Genomic DNA, 17,314 nt, shown 5'->3' with positions numbered 1-17,314 from the left:
CCCCCTGCTTATACTCACAACAACCATGGGAGGTAGGTTAGACTGACTTGACGTAGAAGGATCATGGCAGAATGAAGAATTCACCTCAGGACTCCACAGTCTCAGCCTACAGTTCACTATTCACTACCCTGGTTACATGCAGTGACCTCTAACTGTTTTTCCAGTACTCAGGCCTTCTGCATTCCTGAGAACCACTGTATTTTTCAAAAGCAAACAGAGAAACTGAGACAATTCACATCCTTCTAAGATCCCTCCTAGCCTTGAAATGGCTACAGTCTTTCCTCCAGGGTTGGGGACAGAGGGTGGCATAGTTAATTACTAAGCATTCACATCTACAAGTCACAAATATAATTTATGTATATTCTTTCAACATACGCCATTTCAAATGTCAATGACACTACAATGGATCATGATGTCTTTAAATGCTGACTGATAGCATCAAACCCCAAGGTGTGAGATTAAAAACATAACATTCTTTGGTTGAGATCCAAAGAGTGTGTTATGAGAGAACACATCCATGGGGTTTTTGTCTTTACTGGCAAGCAAGCACCCAGACCACATGAACAAACTGTTCTGGAAACTGAGTGGACTTTAAAAAGAAGTGTGTTATTGGGGATAGGAATGCGCTGTTCTCAAAGAAATGTCAAAAATCCCACTAGGAATACCTACTTTTTTCTGTATGTGCATGTTTAAAATGTAGCTGTTTGCATTAAATTCACTATAAAATATCAATAGAAAACCTATGTTAATCAAGTATTTTATAAGCGTTACCCTAAGATGCTTCTTTAGTTCATCTGACTTCCAAGTGTCTTCTCTGGTTCTTCTCTAGAAAAAGAATACAGATATTCTTAATGCTTTGTCAGAATCAGGCCTTTATTGGTACATAAAGAAAGATAACAGAAGAAGTTTGGGACGTCTGCCAAACTATGGATCCACTGCTTCATATTTTTACCACCCAATAGCCCCCCAATTGCAGCAAGCATTTATATTAGCAAGATTTAATGCTCTCTCTTCAGCTGTTCTTCAAAGGGAGACGTACAAAAAGATTATGTCCCTGTAATTCTGGCTGCATTGAGACCATCCTACATGTGTTTTCTATTGTCTGTCCTATGCCATTATTTGTGAGCAGCTCATCAAGCCACTTTTTCTTAAACAACAAGGACTTGATGATGACACTAAGATCATTTTCCTATTAGGAAACAAAAACTCTCAAGTTATTGATTCAGTTGCCAAGTTTGTACAGCTGGCTATGAGGTCCTATCGCTGGAGAACAATTAATGCTTCATAAAGTATTTTCCTCATTCCTTCTGTCATCTTTCTTTATATGGCAATAAAGGTCCTGCACACGTCTTTTGAGCCTCGGGAGCTATAAAGGGAACTTACCCACATCAGCAGCAAGGGGGGGGGGGACGGACTGGAAGTCCTGAAGTATGAGATTAAGAGGGATTGCGTCAACTTATACTGTCAACACGAAACAACTCAATCTTATTTTACTTCAGTCAAACCATTGAAGGGGCTGTGTTATGCTGATTCATTTCTGCTTACAGTGCATAATCCCATTCTACATATACTTAAAGGTAAAGGTATCCCCTGTGCAAGCACCGGGTCATGTCTGACCCTTGGGGTGACGCCCTCCAGCGTTTTCATGGCAGACTCAATACGGGGTGGTTTGCCAGTGCCTTCCCCAGTCATTACCGTTTACCCCCCAGCAAGCTGGGTACTCATTTTACCGACCTCGGAAGGATGGAAGGCTGAGTCAACCTTGAGCCGGCTGCTGGGATTGAACTCCCAACCTCATGGGCAGAGCTTTCAGACTGCATGTCTGCTGCCTTAACAATCTGCGCCACCTGGAAGCAGATGCCATTCAGTTCTGGGGGTGGCCAAGCTTAGTAAGCATGCATAGATAGCCCGAGCCTTTGCACGCTTCCTTGGAAGTGAGATTCCCGGGCCTTCCTCCTTAAACAAGCATGCCCCGGAGTGCAATCCGTGCTCCCTTACTCAGAAGGAAGTCCCATTGAGCTCAACAGGGCTTGCTCACTAGCAAATGCGCCTGACAGTCTCAATTAGCAATTGCAACTTTGCAATTCTCAGTACAAGGAGGGGGGAAATTGTTCCGGAGCTGCTTAAAAGCATCCCCGGGAAAACAGTCCAGGTGGGCGAGATTTAGACCCCCGCTCGTCCCCGTCGGGAGGCCGCTCACCTTATCGCCTTCCATAACGGCGCACAGCCGCCCCGGAATCCAGCATCCCCCACTGCTTCTAGGGCTTCATCTCGGACTCTAGAAACTGCAGGCCGCGGCGGGGTTAGGAAACCTAGGCAACGCTTCCGAAGCCTGCCTAGCAACAGCTAGGTAATGCCACAGCCTAGCCTATTGGCCCAAGGAAGCGAGGGAGTCCGCCGCGCGGTCACGTGACGAGCAGGGTTATTGCTGCGGGACGCCGGAGCAGAAAGGCTTCTGGGAAATGGAGGCGGATTTGGATTCTAATTTTCAAGCAGGGAGGAGCTGTTTGCGGTTTCAGGAGGACAGGGGTGGGGAATTTCCACCGCGCTGAACAAGTTCAGAGATGTATAGATGCTGGTCAGTTGCAGTTGTTTAAACTTGCTGGCAAACTTTTAAAAATCTGGCCCAGTCCCTCCTGGAAGGCATATTCAGTTCTTTCCGTTTTAAAGCAAAATAATGAATAGCCGCCCACAGTCACTATGCACTGCGCCTCAGGGAGCGCTGCAGTCATTTTGCCTTCTGAAGAAGGCAGGAGCAGGGGCAGGTATGCTTAGCGGGGTGGCTGGCCAGGGTTGCCAACTCCAGCTTGGGAAATTGACAGATTAGGAAGTGGGGGGGCATTGCCTCTGGAGAGGGGAGGAAGCTCAGCAAGGGATGTGGTGACATGGAGTCTGCCCTCTACTCTGAGGCTATTTCCTCCATAGTCTGCAGGAATCTCTGTAGTCTCGAGATCTCCATAGTCTGGAAATTGGTTATGATTCTGGAAGAGCTTCAGGCCCCACCTGGAGGCTGGCAACCCTAACAGATGTCTGACTTCCAACCATCCCCTGCATTTGTATTGTTATTATGCAGTCACCGTGCTGATGCAAGGACCAGCTGTGTGGTCAAAGTTCTATTTGTATACTGCTTATAACTAGTATGTTCATACATGTGACTTATACGGACTCAGACCATCGGTCCACCAAAGTCTGTTCGCTAAGATTGGCAGTGGCTCTTCACTAAGGGTCTTTCACGTTGCTTACAATCTGATCCTTTTAACTGGGAATGCCAGGGATTGAACCCCAGACCTTCTGCATGCCAAGCAGATCTTCACCGCTCAGCCACAACTCCTTAGTTTGAAAAAAAAACAGAACCTACAGACCACCTTTAATATTCATCTGAAAGATCTTAATATTTTTGGCTGCTTAAATTTTTTTTAATGCTATGGTGTTATAGTGAACCTGCCTAAATAAGAAAGAAAATCCTGGCAGGGGAAAGGAATTAAAAGCAGAAGGAATATAAAGAAGATGGGTTGGTTCTTATATGCCACTTTTCTCTACCAGAAGTCTCAAAGCGGCTTACATTCGCCGTCCCTTTCCTCTCCCCACAACATTGATTTGGGCATTACCTGGCTTTGATTTTCTCAAGTGTATAATTTTGAAAATTAAACGGTGACATACTTTGCTGTGGTGTCCGGTTCTCATTGTTCCATTGTTTGCTTGAAGTGCATTATGGTCTGAATTCCATAGATTGATTGAAGGTGTGGTCAAGCTGATGCTTTGCAGTGAAGAGCTGGCCTTGATAACTGCTGAGCCTTTTACTAAAGGCAGTTGCTTTTTGAGTAATGGACATGGCTGAGGCGATGAGGTCACAGCAGTGACCACGCCCACCAATTATGAGCCAATAAATGACAGCAGTAAAGGATCATTTCCTCACATTGCAAGCAAATATCAACTTTCTTAACAGAGTTTACTGAATTACTGTTTTGTGTACGTGGGCAGATTGGGATATACTTTCCTCCCATGTTCTGAAGATGTAGGAGGCTTTGCAGTCTCGGTTTGGATATGGTGATATCGAACTCCCCTAGGTCTGGGAAGTCCCCCTTGTGAACTTAACCAAGTGGGTTCTCCCTGTGTAATATGCCTTAGAATTCTATGGAAGACACAGTGATTAGAAACTAATCCCTAAAGTCATTATTATTTTGTTTTTATTACATTATTTTTTATTATATTTTGTTTTATTACATAATTGTTTTTAAATTGTTGTACACCACCCCAAGATGGTTGGGCCAAGAGGGGCGGTCCTATAAATCCAATAATAAGGACATTTAAAATGTCTGAAGACTCTACCCTAGGCCTTTGGCTTCTTGTTGGCAATGGAAAGATTTCCCAAAGGGGTGGCAGTTAATTAATTTTTAATATGTTTTTTAAATTTGTTAAACATCAGGTGATATGGCCAACCCAATCCCCCAATCCCAAAATGGCCAGTGATGGGCCTGGAGGGATGGGAAGGGAAAGGGGCCCTGGGTGGACAGAACACAGCTATGCTTCCAAACCATATTGTGCACCATTGTGCCACTTCTGAGGTTTCAGGGGTTTCTCAACACTAAAAAGGTTCAGAAAGTCTGCTCTATTCTGATGCTACCTCATGTAGTATAATGGTTACCTGTGTGCCAAGAAGATCCTAGTTCAAATCTTAGCCATGAATTTTCAGGCTGGCTCACCTTAGGAAGGCCAGTGCTACTAATGCTCCACCTGTCGTCTGTAGTACAGGGGTAATCACCCTCACTGCTGCACAGAAAGATTATTATATGAGTTATTGACATGATGTATGTTGAGCACTTAGGAACAGCACTGTATAAATAATGTGGGTCATTGCCCTATCGGGCAAATGCTTGATCACCTCTTGGAGCACATTCTGTGGAACTGAAGAAATGCTAAGCACAGCAGTATCTAAAGTTCATCTATGATGTGTTTTGGAGGTTAACTATTCTAAGGACATGCACAGTGGCATGATGCCTTTTCTACAATTATATACAGAGTATGGGCTTCAACTCTATAGAGTGGGGGTGTTAACCATGCTGGATACAAGAATTAGACATAACTAACACTGTCTACTTACAGCCCAATCTTATACAGTGTTTGATATGCCCATGGAAATTGTTCCAGAGGATACCCATATTGGATTGTAGTGGAATACCTAGATTCAATTTCAGTAGCACCTTAGAGACTTAACATGATTGGGGATATAAGTTTTAGAGAGTCAAAGCTTCCTTTGTCAGATATACCCCCCAAAATCTTGATTTCTAAGGTACTACTAGACTTGAATCTAGCTGCAGAAATCAGTGTGCTTACCTAAACCTACATAGAACCAGACAATTTGTTCTTCACAAAATGAAAATAGCATATAAAATAGATTGGCAAATTATATAGGAAAATAAGGTCATACTTAAAAGTAGCTTAGTTACTGTTTTTGCTAAGAACAGAATGCTTTGCAAAGCTGTTATGGATAGACGACCTGGGCTATATGTACCCCAGCCTGAGCCACAAGAGAGGGCAGCATATAGATGGGTGTCGCTTTTTATCTCCATACAATAATCACTCCTCTACACAACTCACCCAGAAGTGATTTTGCGTTTCACATCAGTACTGTGCTTCTTCATGATATATTCATAGTTCTCTTTAATTGGTACTACTCCACTGTTTACCATTACAAGACATTTTTGAGTGATCCCTGTTAACCTGCAAGTGGGTAGGTGTAAATGTAAGCATATTTTAAGTACCTTGTTTACCTGAAAGGAAGACTGGGGATTATCCTCCACTCTACAAGTACCATTAAGAACAGGAGGGTGACATCTTAATTTTCCATAAGAGTTAGAGTTACATTTAAAAAATCACTTGAGTAAGGTGACCAGATTGTCCCACTTTTGGAGGGACATCTGGGGGTACCTAGACAATTGTACTTATAGACCAAATTTTTAATCAAGAAACCCCCCACTCCCCACCCCGGTCAATGGTGTCCCGCTTTACCAATGTTAAAATCTGGTCACCTTTTGAGGCAATTTGGTTTCCATTCAGGGTAAATGTGGTTGTTGGGAATCTAATTTAATTAACCTCCCTAGGAGAACACTGTTTGAATGTTAAGTTGTTTGGTTCCTTCTCTCCTCTCCTGTGCTTCACCAGTCACAAATAAAAGAAGAGCCTTTTTGTAGTAGCAGGTTTAAAGTCTGGCAAGGAAAGCAACTGATTCCCCTCAGCTTCCTTATGTGCCTTTTAACCAGATAGGGCAAGAAAATGCAAATCAGTGGAAAGTCACTTGGTGTTAACTCTAATTAGATACCCACAGATATCATCACACAGAATAAAGCGATAATGGACTGTACCATTTTACATTGCCAGTTTCCAGGTGGTGGCTGGAGAGCTAGAATGTGCATCTTAGTTGTAACAAAACTATATGTACCCCAGCCTGAGCCACAAGAGAGGGCAGCATATAAATCTAAGAATAAATAAAAAAAATATATTGTAGTTCAGTGAGTTACAGTCTCCTAATTAATTGAAGTCAGGTTTGGAAGAGTATATAATTCTGTTTAGGATAATGCTACTGCTGTATCTGAGAAAGAGGTTAAAGATAGTCATCCTTCTGATGTATACTTTAATACACGCAGGAAGCTTTTTGTGTGTGTGAAGGAGCAATTAAATATACAGTTCCACCACCTGAAGTGATACAGTCCAGAGTTGTAATACCTGGATTGGACGGCTCCTTTGAACAGCCTTTTTAATCCATTTTAGCAGCCAGTTGTTAACAGATTTTTGATGTAATTTCAGACATAATTGTTTTAGCAACTTGCTGCTAAAAGATTTTATTTACCTTTTCATACATAGCCACGCATCTGATGGGTTGAGCCATTTTTAGGTAAAATGCTCTATTCCATTTTTGTGCTTCTGAATCATGGTACTCTGCTGTTTAAAATGTATGCAGCTCTTCCAATAGTGCCCTTTTTCACCATGCAGTTTGTCTTGCATTTTTTAAATTGTTTTGAGTGCTATAGCGCTTGACCAAGCTAGCACTTCAATGCTTTAGCAGGACCACTGAGATGCTATTTTGGTCTAGCACTATAGCGCTTTTAAAAAACCTGCAAGAAAGGCTGCTTGGTGAAAGAGTGTGCATGTGTGGAAATGGCACTATTTGAAATGGCCAGTGCAATTCAGAGACTCAATTTAGGACTTAAATTTGCTGCATGAAGCCCCCATTCCTATATCACTTTACTTGGAATATGGGCAATTATCTACTTATACAACATCAACGAGAGCTCAAGTCAGAGCGGATAACATCCAATTTAGAATGATAATGGGAAATGGGCTGTATAATGTGGCTGATGGCTTTGAAAGTTCTAATGCATACACAAATCCTGCACCAGCCTCAACAAACTGCTCTAGACTGAACTTATAGAGCTGCTGTACGTGGCTTTTTAAAGCTGCTCTGACTTTATTTGGATTTACTCCAAGTCTTGCCAATATGAAGAAACAGCTTAGAGTGCATAAGCAAATTCTGAGTTGGAGTTACTGTGCATTTCTTTCCGAACAGGCTGAAGCCATTTGTTTGACCTGAGTGTCACAGAAATGCCTGCAGTACCCTAGCTTGAATGCGTCCACCCATTGCTTTCCTGCTTCTCTTAAAATATCCTTAGATCAAAATGTCCCTGTTTGACACTTGTGCAAATCTCTTAGACAAGTTATCCAAGTGTAACTCCTGAAGCGGCATAAAGAATCGTCTTGCATAAGAAGCCAAATCTGTCCTCTGTTCACACACACTTTTAGCTGACTTGGTACTGTGAATTAAATGGGTTTCAGCCAAAGCAGCAGAGACTTGCAGGTTTAGTGTGGCAGACGCTTTCACAAATAAAACATCAGATGCATGTTTTATTTTGAGTCAGAATATGTCCAGAAAATTATCCTTTTGCAGACACATAACTCCAGTTTCTCCCTTTAGCCCCTGCTGAGGGAAGAAATGAGACCTGAGCTGGTTATTGGAAGGGGTGTGTGTGAAAAAGGATAGAGCCTTTCTGTCTCTAGTCCCCTGGTTTCCACTAAAGGGGCAAATTACCAGTTGGCAAAATATAATTCCAAAACAGTTCCCAGACCCCCTAATCATCATCACCTATAATAATTCACAACTGGAGCTTAAAATATAGGTAAGGTTTAATCCAACAAGGAGGGATGGGGAATAAAACTTGGGGAATTTAAAATTGGAACCAGAAATAACAGTCTTACTATCTCTCTGGGGCCTTCTGTAAAATCCCTCACACAGCCTTTGCTGCAGCTTGGCTAGCTCTCCATAGTGCTGCTGCTGATTCAAATCTCCCGAGTCCAGAATTTGCTGCTCTCTTGAGTCTCCTGAGGCCATGCTCTCCCCCTCACAGGACTCAGATGGTTTCTTCATCCTTTTTCTCCTTGGGAAAATCATTTTTCCCCTCAAGCTGAATACAGCTTCCTCTTAGGGACTCCCAAGGTTCACACACAGATTGCTATGTTTGCATATCACAAAATGGGAAGAAGGACAACCCAAATGATGCCAAATCTTCTTCCAGTCTCATAAACTTGGTTGAATATATGTGATTTTGGCTGTACAAACCATATGGATTTATACCTTAGGACTGCCTATTTCAACTTTTTTACTAGACAATCCCCTAAAACATTCTTCAGGGTTTGAGAAACACCAGAAATGGTGTGATCATGCAGAATATGACTGGGAAGCATAGCTGTGTACACGCCTACCCGAGACCCCTCCCCTTCCAACTCTCTCTGTGTCGATCATTGGCCATTGGATGGGGGCAGATGGTTTGACATTTAAAAAATTAAAAATTAATTAACTGCCACCCATTCAGGAAACCCTTCCAGGGCCATGAAGAACCCCCAGGGTTTCATGAAACTACTAATTCACTCTCTCCTTATGTCTGTACTTTGACCACTTTTGTTCCATTGTCTGAGGAAGTGTGCATGCACATGAAAGCTCACGCCTTGAGTGAAACTTTGTAGGTCTTAAAGGTGCTCTGCTCCTTCAGAGCAACAGGGCTACTCCCCTGACTCTCCCTTCGGATGCCTTGATGATGTCCCAGCAACCGGAGGAGGGGACAGCATGGGGATCAGATTCAAATGGGTAGCCGTGTGGGTCTGAATTACAACAAAAAATAGAGTCCAGAAGCACCTTTAAGACCAGGGGTAGTCAAACTGCGGCCCTCCAGATGTCCATGGACTACAATTCCCAGGAGCCCCTGCCAGCATTCGCTGGCAGGGGGCTCTTGGGAATTGTAGTCCATGGACATCTGGAGGGCCACAGTTTGACTACCCCTGTTTAAGACCAACAAAGTTTTACTCAAGGTGTTAGGCACACTTCCTCAAACAACAGAAAATTCATAAGAGTACAGATGCAAGGAGAGAGTAAATTAGTAGCACATATTTCGAGGAATTATGCCTACACGGGAAAGCTCACACCTGGAATAAATCTTGGTTGGATCAGGGGTGGCCAAACTGTGCCTCCCCACATGTTCACGGACTACAATCCCCACCAGTCCCTGACAATTGGCCATGCTGGCAAGGCCTCGTGGGAAATGTAGTCCGCGCACACCAGGAGAGCCACAGTTGCTACTGGATTCAAAATTTTAGTGCGGGGGTTATACTACGAGGGGGAATCACCCCGAAAGACAAAAAAGGCGGGAGGGAGAGAAAAAAACCAAAGGGGTTAGGGACGACCCTAAGAAGCAAGAGAGGGAGCTGAAGTGGGCGGGAGGGCGAGCGAGTGAGCGAGCGACCTCCCCCCTCCCGTGTCAATCACTTGGTGTGCCCCGGTGTCACCCCCTCCCCGCCTCGAGGATGGTTCGCGCCGCCCCTCCCCCGAACCCGGAAGCGGGCGGTTGTTGTCTGTCAGCGCCTCAGAGGCGGGTGCGCGCGCGCGGCTGAGGGGAGAGAGAGAGAGCGAGAGAGAGAGAGAGCGCGATGCGAGGCGTCGCCGGGCCCGCCCGCGCCCTGCCTCCGCGCCCGCCCTCCCGAGCAGGACGAAGCAGCCGCAGCAGGAGCCTCCGCCGCGCGTCCGGCCGGAGACCATGAGCGGCCCCGCGGGGCCCCCTCCGCCGTCGCCACGGGCGGCCCCGTCGAGCTCCGGGCCCGGCGCGGTTGACGAGGCGGAGGTGCCGCCGCCGTCGCTGCTGAGCGCCGACCTGGCCGGGCTGGCGTCGCAGTTCGCGCGGAGCTTCGCGCTCATCTTCCCGGTGTACGTGCTGGGCTACCTGGGGCTGAGCTTCAGCTGGGTGCTCGTCGCCCTGCTGTGCCTCGTCTGGGTGCAGCGCCGGCGCGGCGGGAAGAGCTCCCGCCTCGACCGGGCCCTCGCCTTCCTGCACGACGAGGAGCGGGCCGTGCGCCTGGCCGTCTCCTCCGGAGACCTGCCCGCCTGGGTGAGTGGCTCGGGGAGGAGGGGCGCGCCCGGGTCTGTTGCCGCTCTCGACGCCCCTTGGGACTCCTTCTCAGTTTCCGGCGGTCGAGGGGGCTGCGGCGGGACGGCACGCCTTCCGCACACGTTGGATAATGCGCTTTCGGTGCACTTTGCAAGTCGGTTGGACTGCCAGTGTGCTCTTGCAGCCTCGTTTGCGCTTCCAGTGTGCTTTTGCAGCCTGGTTTGCTCTTCCAGTGTGCTTTTGCAGCTGGGCTTGTGCTGCTTCCAGTGTGCTTTTGCAGCCTGGTTTGCTCTTCCAGGAAGGCCTGGAGGATCAGGAAGGCCTGGAGGATCATTGTCCATGGGGTCGCGATGGGTCGGACACGACTTCGCATATAACAACAACAAATTGCTCTTCCAGTGTGCTTCTGCAGCTGGGTTTTGCTGTGCGGAACAGAGTAATCTACTTCTAATGTGCATTATCCAACCAGTGCAGAATGGATCCTGTTCTCACCACGAAAGCACCTTGAAAGTGCATCTGACGCATGCGGAAGGCAGGTCCTCTCTAAACGGATCACAGTATACGTGAAAAGCCTTCTGCTGGGATGAATGACCGTTGGCTTTCAAGGCGCCACCAGAGTGTTTTAGTCTGGGAATGACGTGTTGTTTTGTAAAATAAATTTTAGCTGGGGCCTCAGTGGACTAGTGCCCAGTTCATTAGATGCATACAAGTGAGTTGGCATCGATCTAGACTAGCACTCTTCAAACCTCTGATTGTGGAAGAACCCCCTGAATTATTTTGCAGGTTTCAAGGATCCCTGGAAGTGGGGACATGCCCCTTCAGAGACACGGGAGCAGAAGTAAGATGCAGGAGCCAGCCAATTGATCAAGTGGAGAAAGAGACTAGGCCAGAAGAGCAACAGGGGAAGGGGGCTCCAGTGATGTCAGTGGCCATCCAAACTTCTGGGAAAGGTTGCATAGCCCCTTTGGAGCTTTCGCATAACCCCAGATTTCCTGGAAACCTTGGTTGAGTATCTCTGACCTAGCCAGATCCCCAAGTTTGAGGCACCAAGTTTTCCCCCAGAGGTTTTCAGGGTTGTGCCTTGTCATCCAAAATACATGCTAGGATTCAGCTTCTAGGTCGAAGGAATTTGTAGGGAACTTGAGCTGAAACTCCTTTCGTCCTTTTTTCCTGGCACTTGCCTGGCAACTACAATCTTGTTGCAGATGATTTCTGCCCTTCCTGAAAGAGGACTTGCTTGAGCATATAATCCTAATTTTAAAAGTGAGTTTCGGTTACATCAGTGTTTCACACACTTCATACCAGAACAGAGATTCACATGTTGTCTTGGCTGTAATCTGGGGAGGGGACACCGTTTTTTGAGAGCATGCTGACCGTCAAGACTCACCAGGGAACCTGGCCAGTTGAAGTCTGTATTCTTTAAGATTAAATTTAGAAATTGGCTTCTACCCAGTCTTTCTCATATTCGTATTTCTTGGAATGCCAGTCCTTTATCTAACATCGAAAGCCCAATTGATCCTTTTCTTGTAGTACTTTTGAGATAATGATCTGAGAGCTGTTTCCCTGGGTCTCCCTGTTAGTATTATAAAAGTCATACTTGCGGTAGTAGTCCGACTCAATTTGCCTTTCTCCTCTGTACCCTGAAGGGACTGATTTGTATCTGTGAATTCTCAAAATTTGCCTATCTAGACTTTCTCCAATTATGCACATAATTTATAAGTACTCTGTCTGTTTTACCAGGGGGAGGATGTGTAAATAGTTACCCTTCACAGAGCATTGCAGTTGTCAGTACTTACCTCTCCTCCCGTTGCTACCTTTCCTATTCTTCAACTCTTCTCCTGTCACCTTAGGCTGGATTTCCACACATTCTGATGGACAGCTGAAGTCTGCCTTCTGTAACTGGACTTGTGGCCCAAAGGTCTTCTAATGCTCCATCTTGTTAGTAACTCCATGAAGCACAGAACTAATTTATGGGTGTGGCTGCTGAATGCATGCTAGGAATTTTTATTGGGCAAGCAAAGTTTCAGGCTTCACTACTCTTCCTATTAAGAAGGCAAGATAGGTTTTTAATACAGCCTGCTTGTTGTCAGTACAACGATCCATTCCGAAGTCAGGTCTGTCCTTAATGATGCAAGAAGTGTATCTATTAAAGCAGTGGTTCTCAACCTTCCTAATGTTGCGACCCTTTAATACAGTTCCTCATGTTGTGGTGACCCCCAACCATCAAATTATACAAGTGTTCTTTCACGGAAATTAAACCGAAAATGACCAATGGCATGAAGATCCATTGTTCATGATTGTATATAAATTGGTTTTTTTCTGGGGTTTCTCAGTTCAGTTCTACCTCTTGTCCTGCCGAGCTGTGCTGCCACCTGAAGCAGCTGGCAGGAGACTGCGCCATGCTGGAGGTGCTGCTGGAGTGGCTGGCGGCCAAGCATGGGTGCTTGCAGGAGCGGCAACAGTGGCAGCGTTCCCTCCCTCCACCAAGCTACTCACCCCGGCCGCAACCCCTGTGAAAGGGTCATTCAACCCCCAAAGGGGTCCCGACCCCCAGGTTGGGAACCACTGTTATAAAGTATTCCAGAGGGAGTTGGAGAAGGCAGCAGAGTTGCATTGGTTCCAATGTTCATGAACATTTTTGCAACCTGTGAATAGGAGCCCTCTTTTTAGCAACTTTTGGTAATACACAGAAGGGTGTGAGGATCTGTGAGGAGTTGTCCCATTTCTGATGCTGTTCTTTTGCCGTGCTGCGCTGCAGCAGTCTCATTGCATAGCAGGGTGGGAAATGCATCTCTGTGTTGCTCAGGCAACTGGATCTGTGTTGTCTTGTAATAATGCATTTCAAATGCAGGAAACTGCTGTAGTGCGGTATGGCAAAATAAAGCATCGGTTGCCTTGGTGAGAGATGTATTCCCTCCACACATTGGTTGAAAGTGAGGGAACTTCTGTTAGCTTTGATTTGTTCTCACTTAACCACACTTGATTGTCTCGTTTGGCTGCGTGGTTTTGTAGTGTTCCTAGTATGATTTATGATTGCCTGGAGATTACTGTATCTTGTGCCCTGGAAATTTCACTTCTGTTAATGTTAATAGATGAGAATTTGGCATGGGTGTATTAAAAAGGGACTTCCATACCCACCTTGAAATGGTTTTGTTTTGGGATTGGGTTTTTTTCTCGCCTGGATAGCATAATTACTGAGTGGCATCTAGTTCTCTTCACCATTTTTGTTGTAGGTTTCTCTCTGTTCCTGCTTTGCCAGTTTACTTCCACTGCTTTTGCCTTCCCCCCCCCTCCATTTTATTGATATGCATATTATAGTTTGGCTCTTATTAGCATTTTTATGTATAATGAATAAAATACGTGTATATCTGGTCAGATTCATAGAATTGGTGAGGACATAGTTCTATGAAACAGATTGTCAAAATCTACTCATTTTATAATTTGTAACTGTGTAGCTTTATACATTTCATAAAACTTGAAACCAAGAATGGCAACTTTTAGAAACTTCTATTTCTCTACATCAGCCTTTCTCAACTTTTTTACCATTGGGATACCCCTGAAGCATTCTTCAGCCTTTGAGAAACCCCAGAAGTGGCACAATCAGGCATCCTTCCCATCCCCTCCAGGCCTATCAGCCATTTTTGGAGGGGCGTGTGGGTTGATATGACAATGGTTCAAGTATTGAGCCGGGAATATAGAAAAACATGGTTCATATCCATGCAACTCAATGGATAGGCTTGGACCTAAGCCACCATGCCTGATAGGTCTAAAATCAAAATACAATTGTGAAACGTAGAGAAAAGTAAAGATGTGAAGTTCCTGTGCTTAGTATGCTAAAAATGTGCAGTTTTGGGAAACATTAACCAAAGATGGATTGATAAGATGAACATTAGTTAAGTACAAGGCAAAGATGCAGAACATAAACTTGGAATGCCATTTTTGGTGTAAAGAATTAAACGTTTTGTAGGTCACAGAGAGTTTAAGCAGTACCTTTTCATGGCAAAAGTAGCACATGCAGTAGAAACTGCTTATGTAAGACTCCTATAGTGGATATAAATCTTCGTTTCATGAGGCTGATATGCTGCCATGAGCTAGATCTGTGTTTAGAATAAGATTGAAGGCGGAGCCTCCGGCCAGGTATGTTAAGTATGGAATTTTTTCTGGGACATAGATAGCAGAAGTGCAGATCATTGAAGAGGTAGTGTCAATCAAAACGTGTATATGAAAGAGGCTTTTCCAAAGCTTGTCCAATGACAAATACTTTATTCTATTGATTGATTGATTATATTTATATACCGCCCTGCCCTGGCATCTGGAAGCAGCATCTATGGCTTATGGTGTGCCAAGGCCAAGTCTGGTTTATAATAAATGCTTAATAACTGCTTCAACAAGGAAGCGAACAGCAACTGTTCCAAGCATGCTGTTTTAAGACACTATTCACTTAACAGGCCAAATGTTAGACTTATTGGTCTATTGTGAAAACCAAAATAAAAACTGAACAAGCATCAAAGGATCATAGAAATCGGCCTTTTGTCATAAACTTTATGGGCCGTACAAGGCTTCCTGTACAGGAAATAACAATCTGTAAACTGATGCCTTTTGACATGTCAGGTTCTTAAATCCAATTAAGATGCATCTTAAAATAAACTTGCTTTGGGTATATTTAATAGCCTTTGAGCATGGTTGCCATATTTGTTTTACTCCTTCATGGGTGGTATAGATAGGCAAGTCTGGGTTTTCTTCCTTAAAAAACTAGTTGTGCTTTAACATCATGAGTCAAAGCACTTAACCACTTCTATTTTGAGAGGTATTTCTGATTCTCTGTAAGTGGAAATTAGTGGGATTGTCAGTTCCTTCAATGCAGAAGAGCTCAAGTCAGGCTACTATAGTTGAGGAGGGAAGAGATGGGTGAATACCACATGACGGCACCTTCGGAACTGGAGTGGTTTGTCCTTCTGCCATAATTTGTCCTGGTGCTGTAACACTGCATTGTATTACTCTTCTTCCTGACTTGCTATAAAGGTAAAGGTATCCCCTGTGCAAGCATTGAGTCATGTCTGACCCTTGGGGTGACGCCCCCAGCATTTTCATGGCAGACTCAATCCGGGGTGGTTTGCCAGTGCCTTCCCCAGTCATTAATACTTACCCCTCAGCAAGCTGGGTACTCATTTTACCAACCTTGGAAGGATGGAAGGCTGAGTCAGCCTTGAGCCAGCTGTTGGGATTGAACTGCCAGCCTCATGGGCAGAGCTTTCAGACTGCATGTCTGCTGCCTTACCACTCTGCGTCACAAGAGGCTATATGCTATAGCATATAGAAATCCAGTCTTGTTTGTAGTCAGCTTGGGAGAATAACAAGAGGATAATACTAAAGGATCACTTTGGTGACTTTAACATTAGAGTGGGAGCAACATTTCCAATGTTTCAGTACATATTAAAACTTTCCTGAAGAAGTGTTCTGAACTTTGAGAGGTGTGGACAATGCCTGTTGAAATGTCAGAAGCTAAAAGGGTAGTTGAACAAGTTTTGTAGTAGTCAGAGATCTGCTCCTTGCTTTTTTCATGCAATCAGCAAGAGAAGACTGTAATATGTGTTGTACAGTAGCTTTTCGGAACGCATGTTGATTGTGCTGTCAGTGTGAGCTTTTGAAATTTAAAATTTTCCAAACTGATTGTGTTTCGAGAGCTAAAACGAAACAAGAATAATTTGAACTGTAAGTAGAGTCAGGTAGGTAGTCATGTTAATCTGAAGTAGCAGAACAAAATTTGAGTCCCATGGCACCTTTAAGACCAACAAAGTTCTATTCAAGTTGTAAACTTTCATGTGCACAGCACACTTAATTTGTCTGATAGAATGTGCTGTGCACACGAAAGATTACAGCAGCCTTTCTGAACTTTTTTACCATTGAGAACCCCCTGAAACATTCTTCAGGCTTTGAGAAACCCCCAAAGTGGTTCTATTGTGCAGAATATGGCTGGGAAGCATAGCTGTGTACCCTGGGCCCCTCCTCTTCCAGGGCCATCATTGGCCATGGGGGGCAGGTTGATTATATATGGTCATATCATCTGATGTTTCAGAAACTTAAAAAATATTTACATATTAATTAACACTCACCCTGCCAGGGACATCAAGAAACCCACAGCTTGAATAAAACTTTGTTGGTCTTAAAAGTTCCATTGGATTCAACATTTGTTCTTGAAGTTGATTGGACAGGGCTATTTTTTAAAAATATACAATGCTGTTCTTCTCTCCCTGATCCTAAGCAAGTGGTATAAAATTAAGGTCTTCTGGTTTCAGTGGGATTTTCATCATGATCATAAACACATTGCTTGGAAGTTAAATGTGTTTTATCAAGTTTGACTTTTGGGGGTTGCTCAAACTCTTCTTATTTGAACAAATACACATTTATCTTTCGGAACTTGTGTGTTTATAAAAACTTCTGGAAGAACCTCTTAGAATGGCATTCCACTGCAATGAATCAGTGTAGTAACTTTTTTTCCTGTTGGCTGTTGATGCAGCTGTAAACCTCTTACCAGTGAGTTAGATTTTTCCAGGGATTTATAGCCTGCTCAAAAAGATTCTTAGACAATTGTCCAGTCAAATATAGATTACAGGATAATCCTAAACAGGGTAACGCCCTTCTAAATCCATTGAAATTAGTGAATTTAGGTGTTTACGACTCTGTTTTGGATTCCAGTGTAGGTTTACCACTTCGCAATTACTGTGCTTCATTCTTGATTTGCCAACAGATAACACCATAAATGAACAAAAAAGTAAGCTGTCATGACACAGTGCAATTGTTGACTTCATGGTGGTGTTTTTCCCCCATAATCAACTTTACCAACATACTAAACCTTACTTAATTCTGTTTACTTTGTAGCTTTTGTC

At 44.2% G+C, this 17,314-nt stretch overlaps 2 protein-coding genes across 7 annotated transcripts in view; one reads left to right on the top strand and one right to left on the bottom strand.

Moving 5' to 3' along the window:
- The window catches only part of DYNC2I1 (dynein 2 intermediate chain 1), a 29,047-nt gene extending 25,227 nt beyond the window's left edge, over positions 1-3,820 (bottom strand). For 2 of the 4 annotated variants that reach the window (XM_077303176.1, XM_077303174.1), the window contains exons 1-2: positions 3,661-3,820; positions 772-825 (exon numbers count right to left, since the gene is read on the bottom strand). In XM_077303176.1, the coding sequence (XP_077159291.1) occupies positions 772-825; positions 3,661-3,684 (78 nt within the window). In that variant the 5' untranslated portion in view covers positions 3,685-3,820. Of the gene's footprint in view, positions 1-771; positions 826-2,200; positions 2,356-3,660 lie in introns of those variants that run through there. The other 2 variants (XM_077303177.1, XM_077303178.1) reach the window with 1 other exon arrangement.
- A 6,078-nt stretch (positions 3,821-9,898) lies between these two features.
- Positions 9,899-17,314, top strand: part of ESYT2 (extended synaptotagmin 2) — a 55,931-nt gene continuing 48,515 nt past the window's right edge. The window contains exon 1 of one of the 3 annotated variants that reach the window (XM_077304020.1): positions 9,899-10,427. In XM_077304020.1, the coding sequence (XP_077160135.1) occupies positions 10,080-10,427 (348 nt within the window). In that variant the 5' untranslated portion in view covers positions 9,899-10,079. The remainder of the gene's footprint in view (positions 10,428-17,314) is intronic. The other 2 variants (XM_077304021.1, XM_077304022.1) reach the window with 2 other exon arrangements.

Source organism: Paroedura picta, chromosome 11 (genome assembly GCF_049243985.1).
Source record: "Paroedura picta isolate Pp20150507F chromosome 11, Ppicta_v3.0, whole genome shotgun sequence".
In the NCBI taxonomy this organism is placed as follows: Eukaryota; Metazoa; Chordata; class Lepidosauria; order Squamata; family Gekkonidae; genus Paroedura; species Paroedura picta.
Note: the sequence above shows the minus strand (reverse complement) of the source record. Positions and strands in the feature narration are given on the sequence as shown.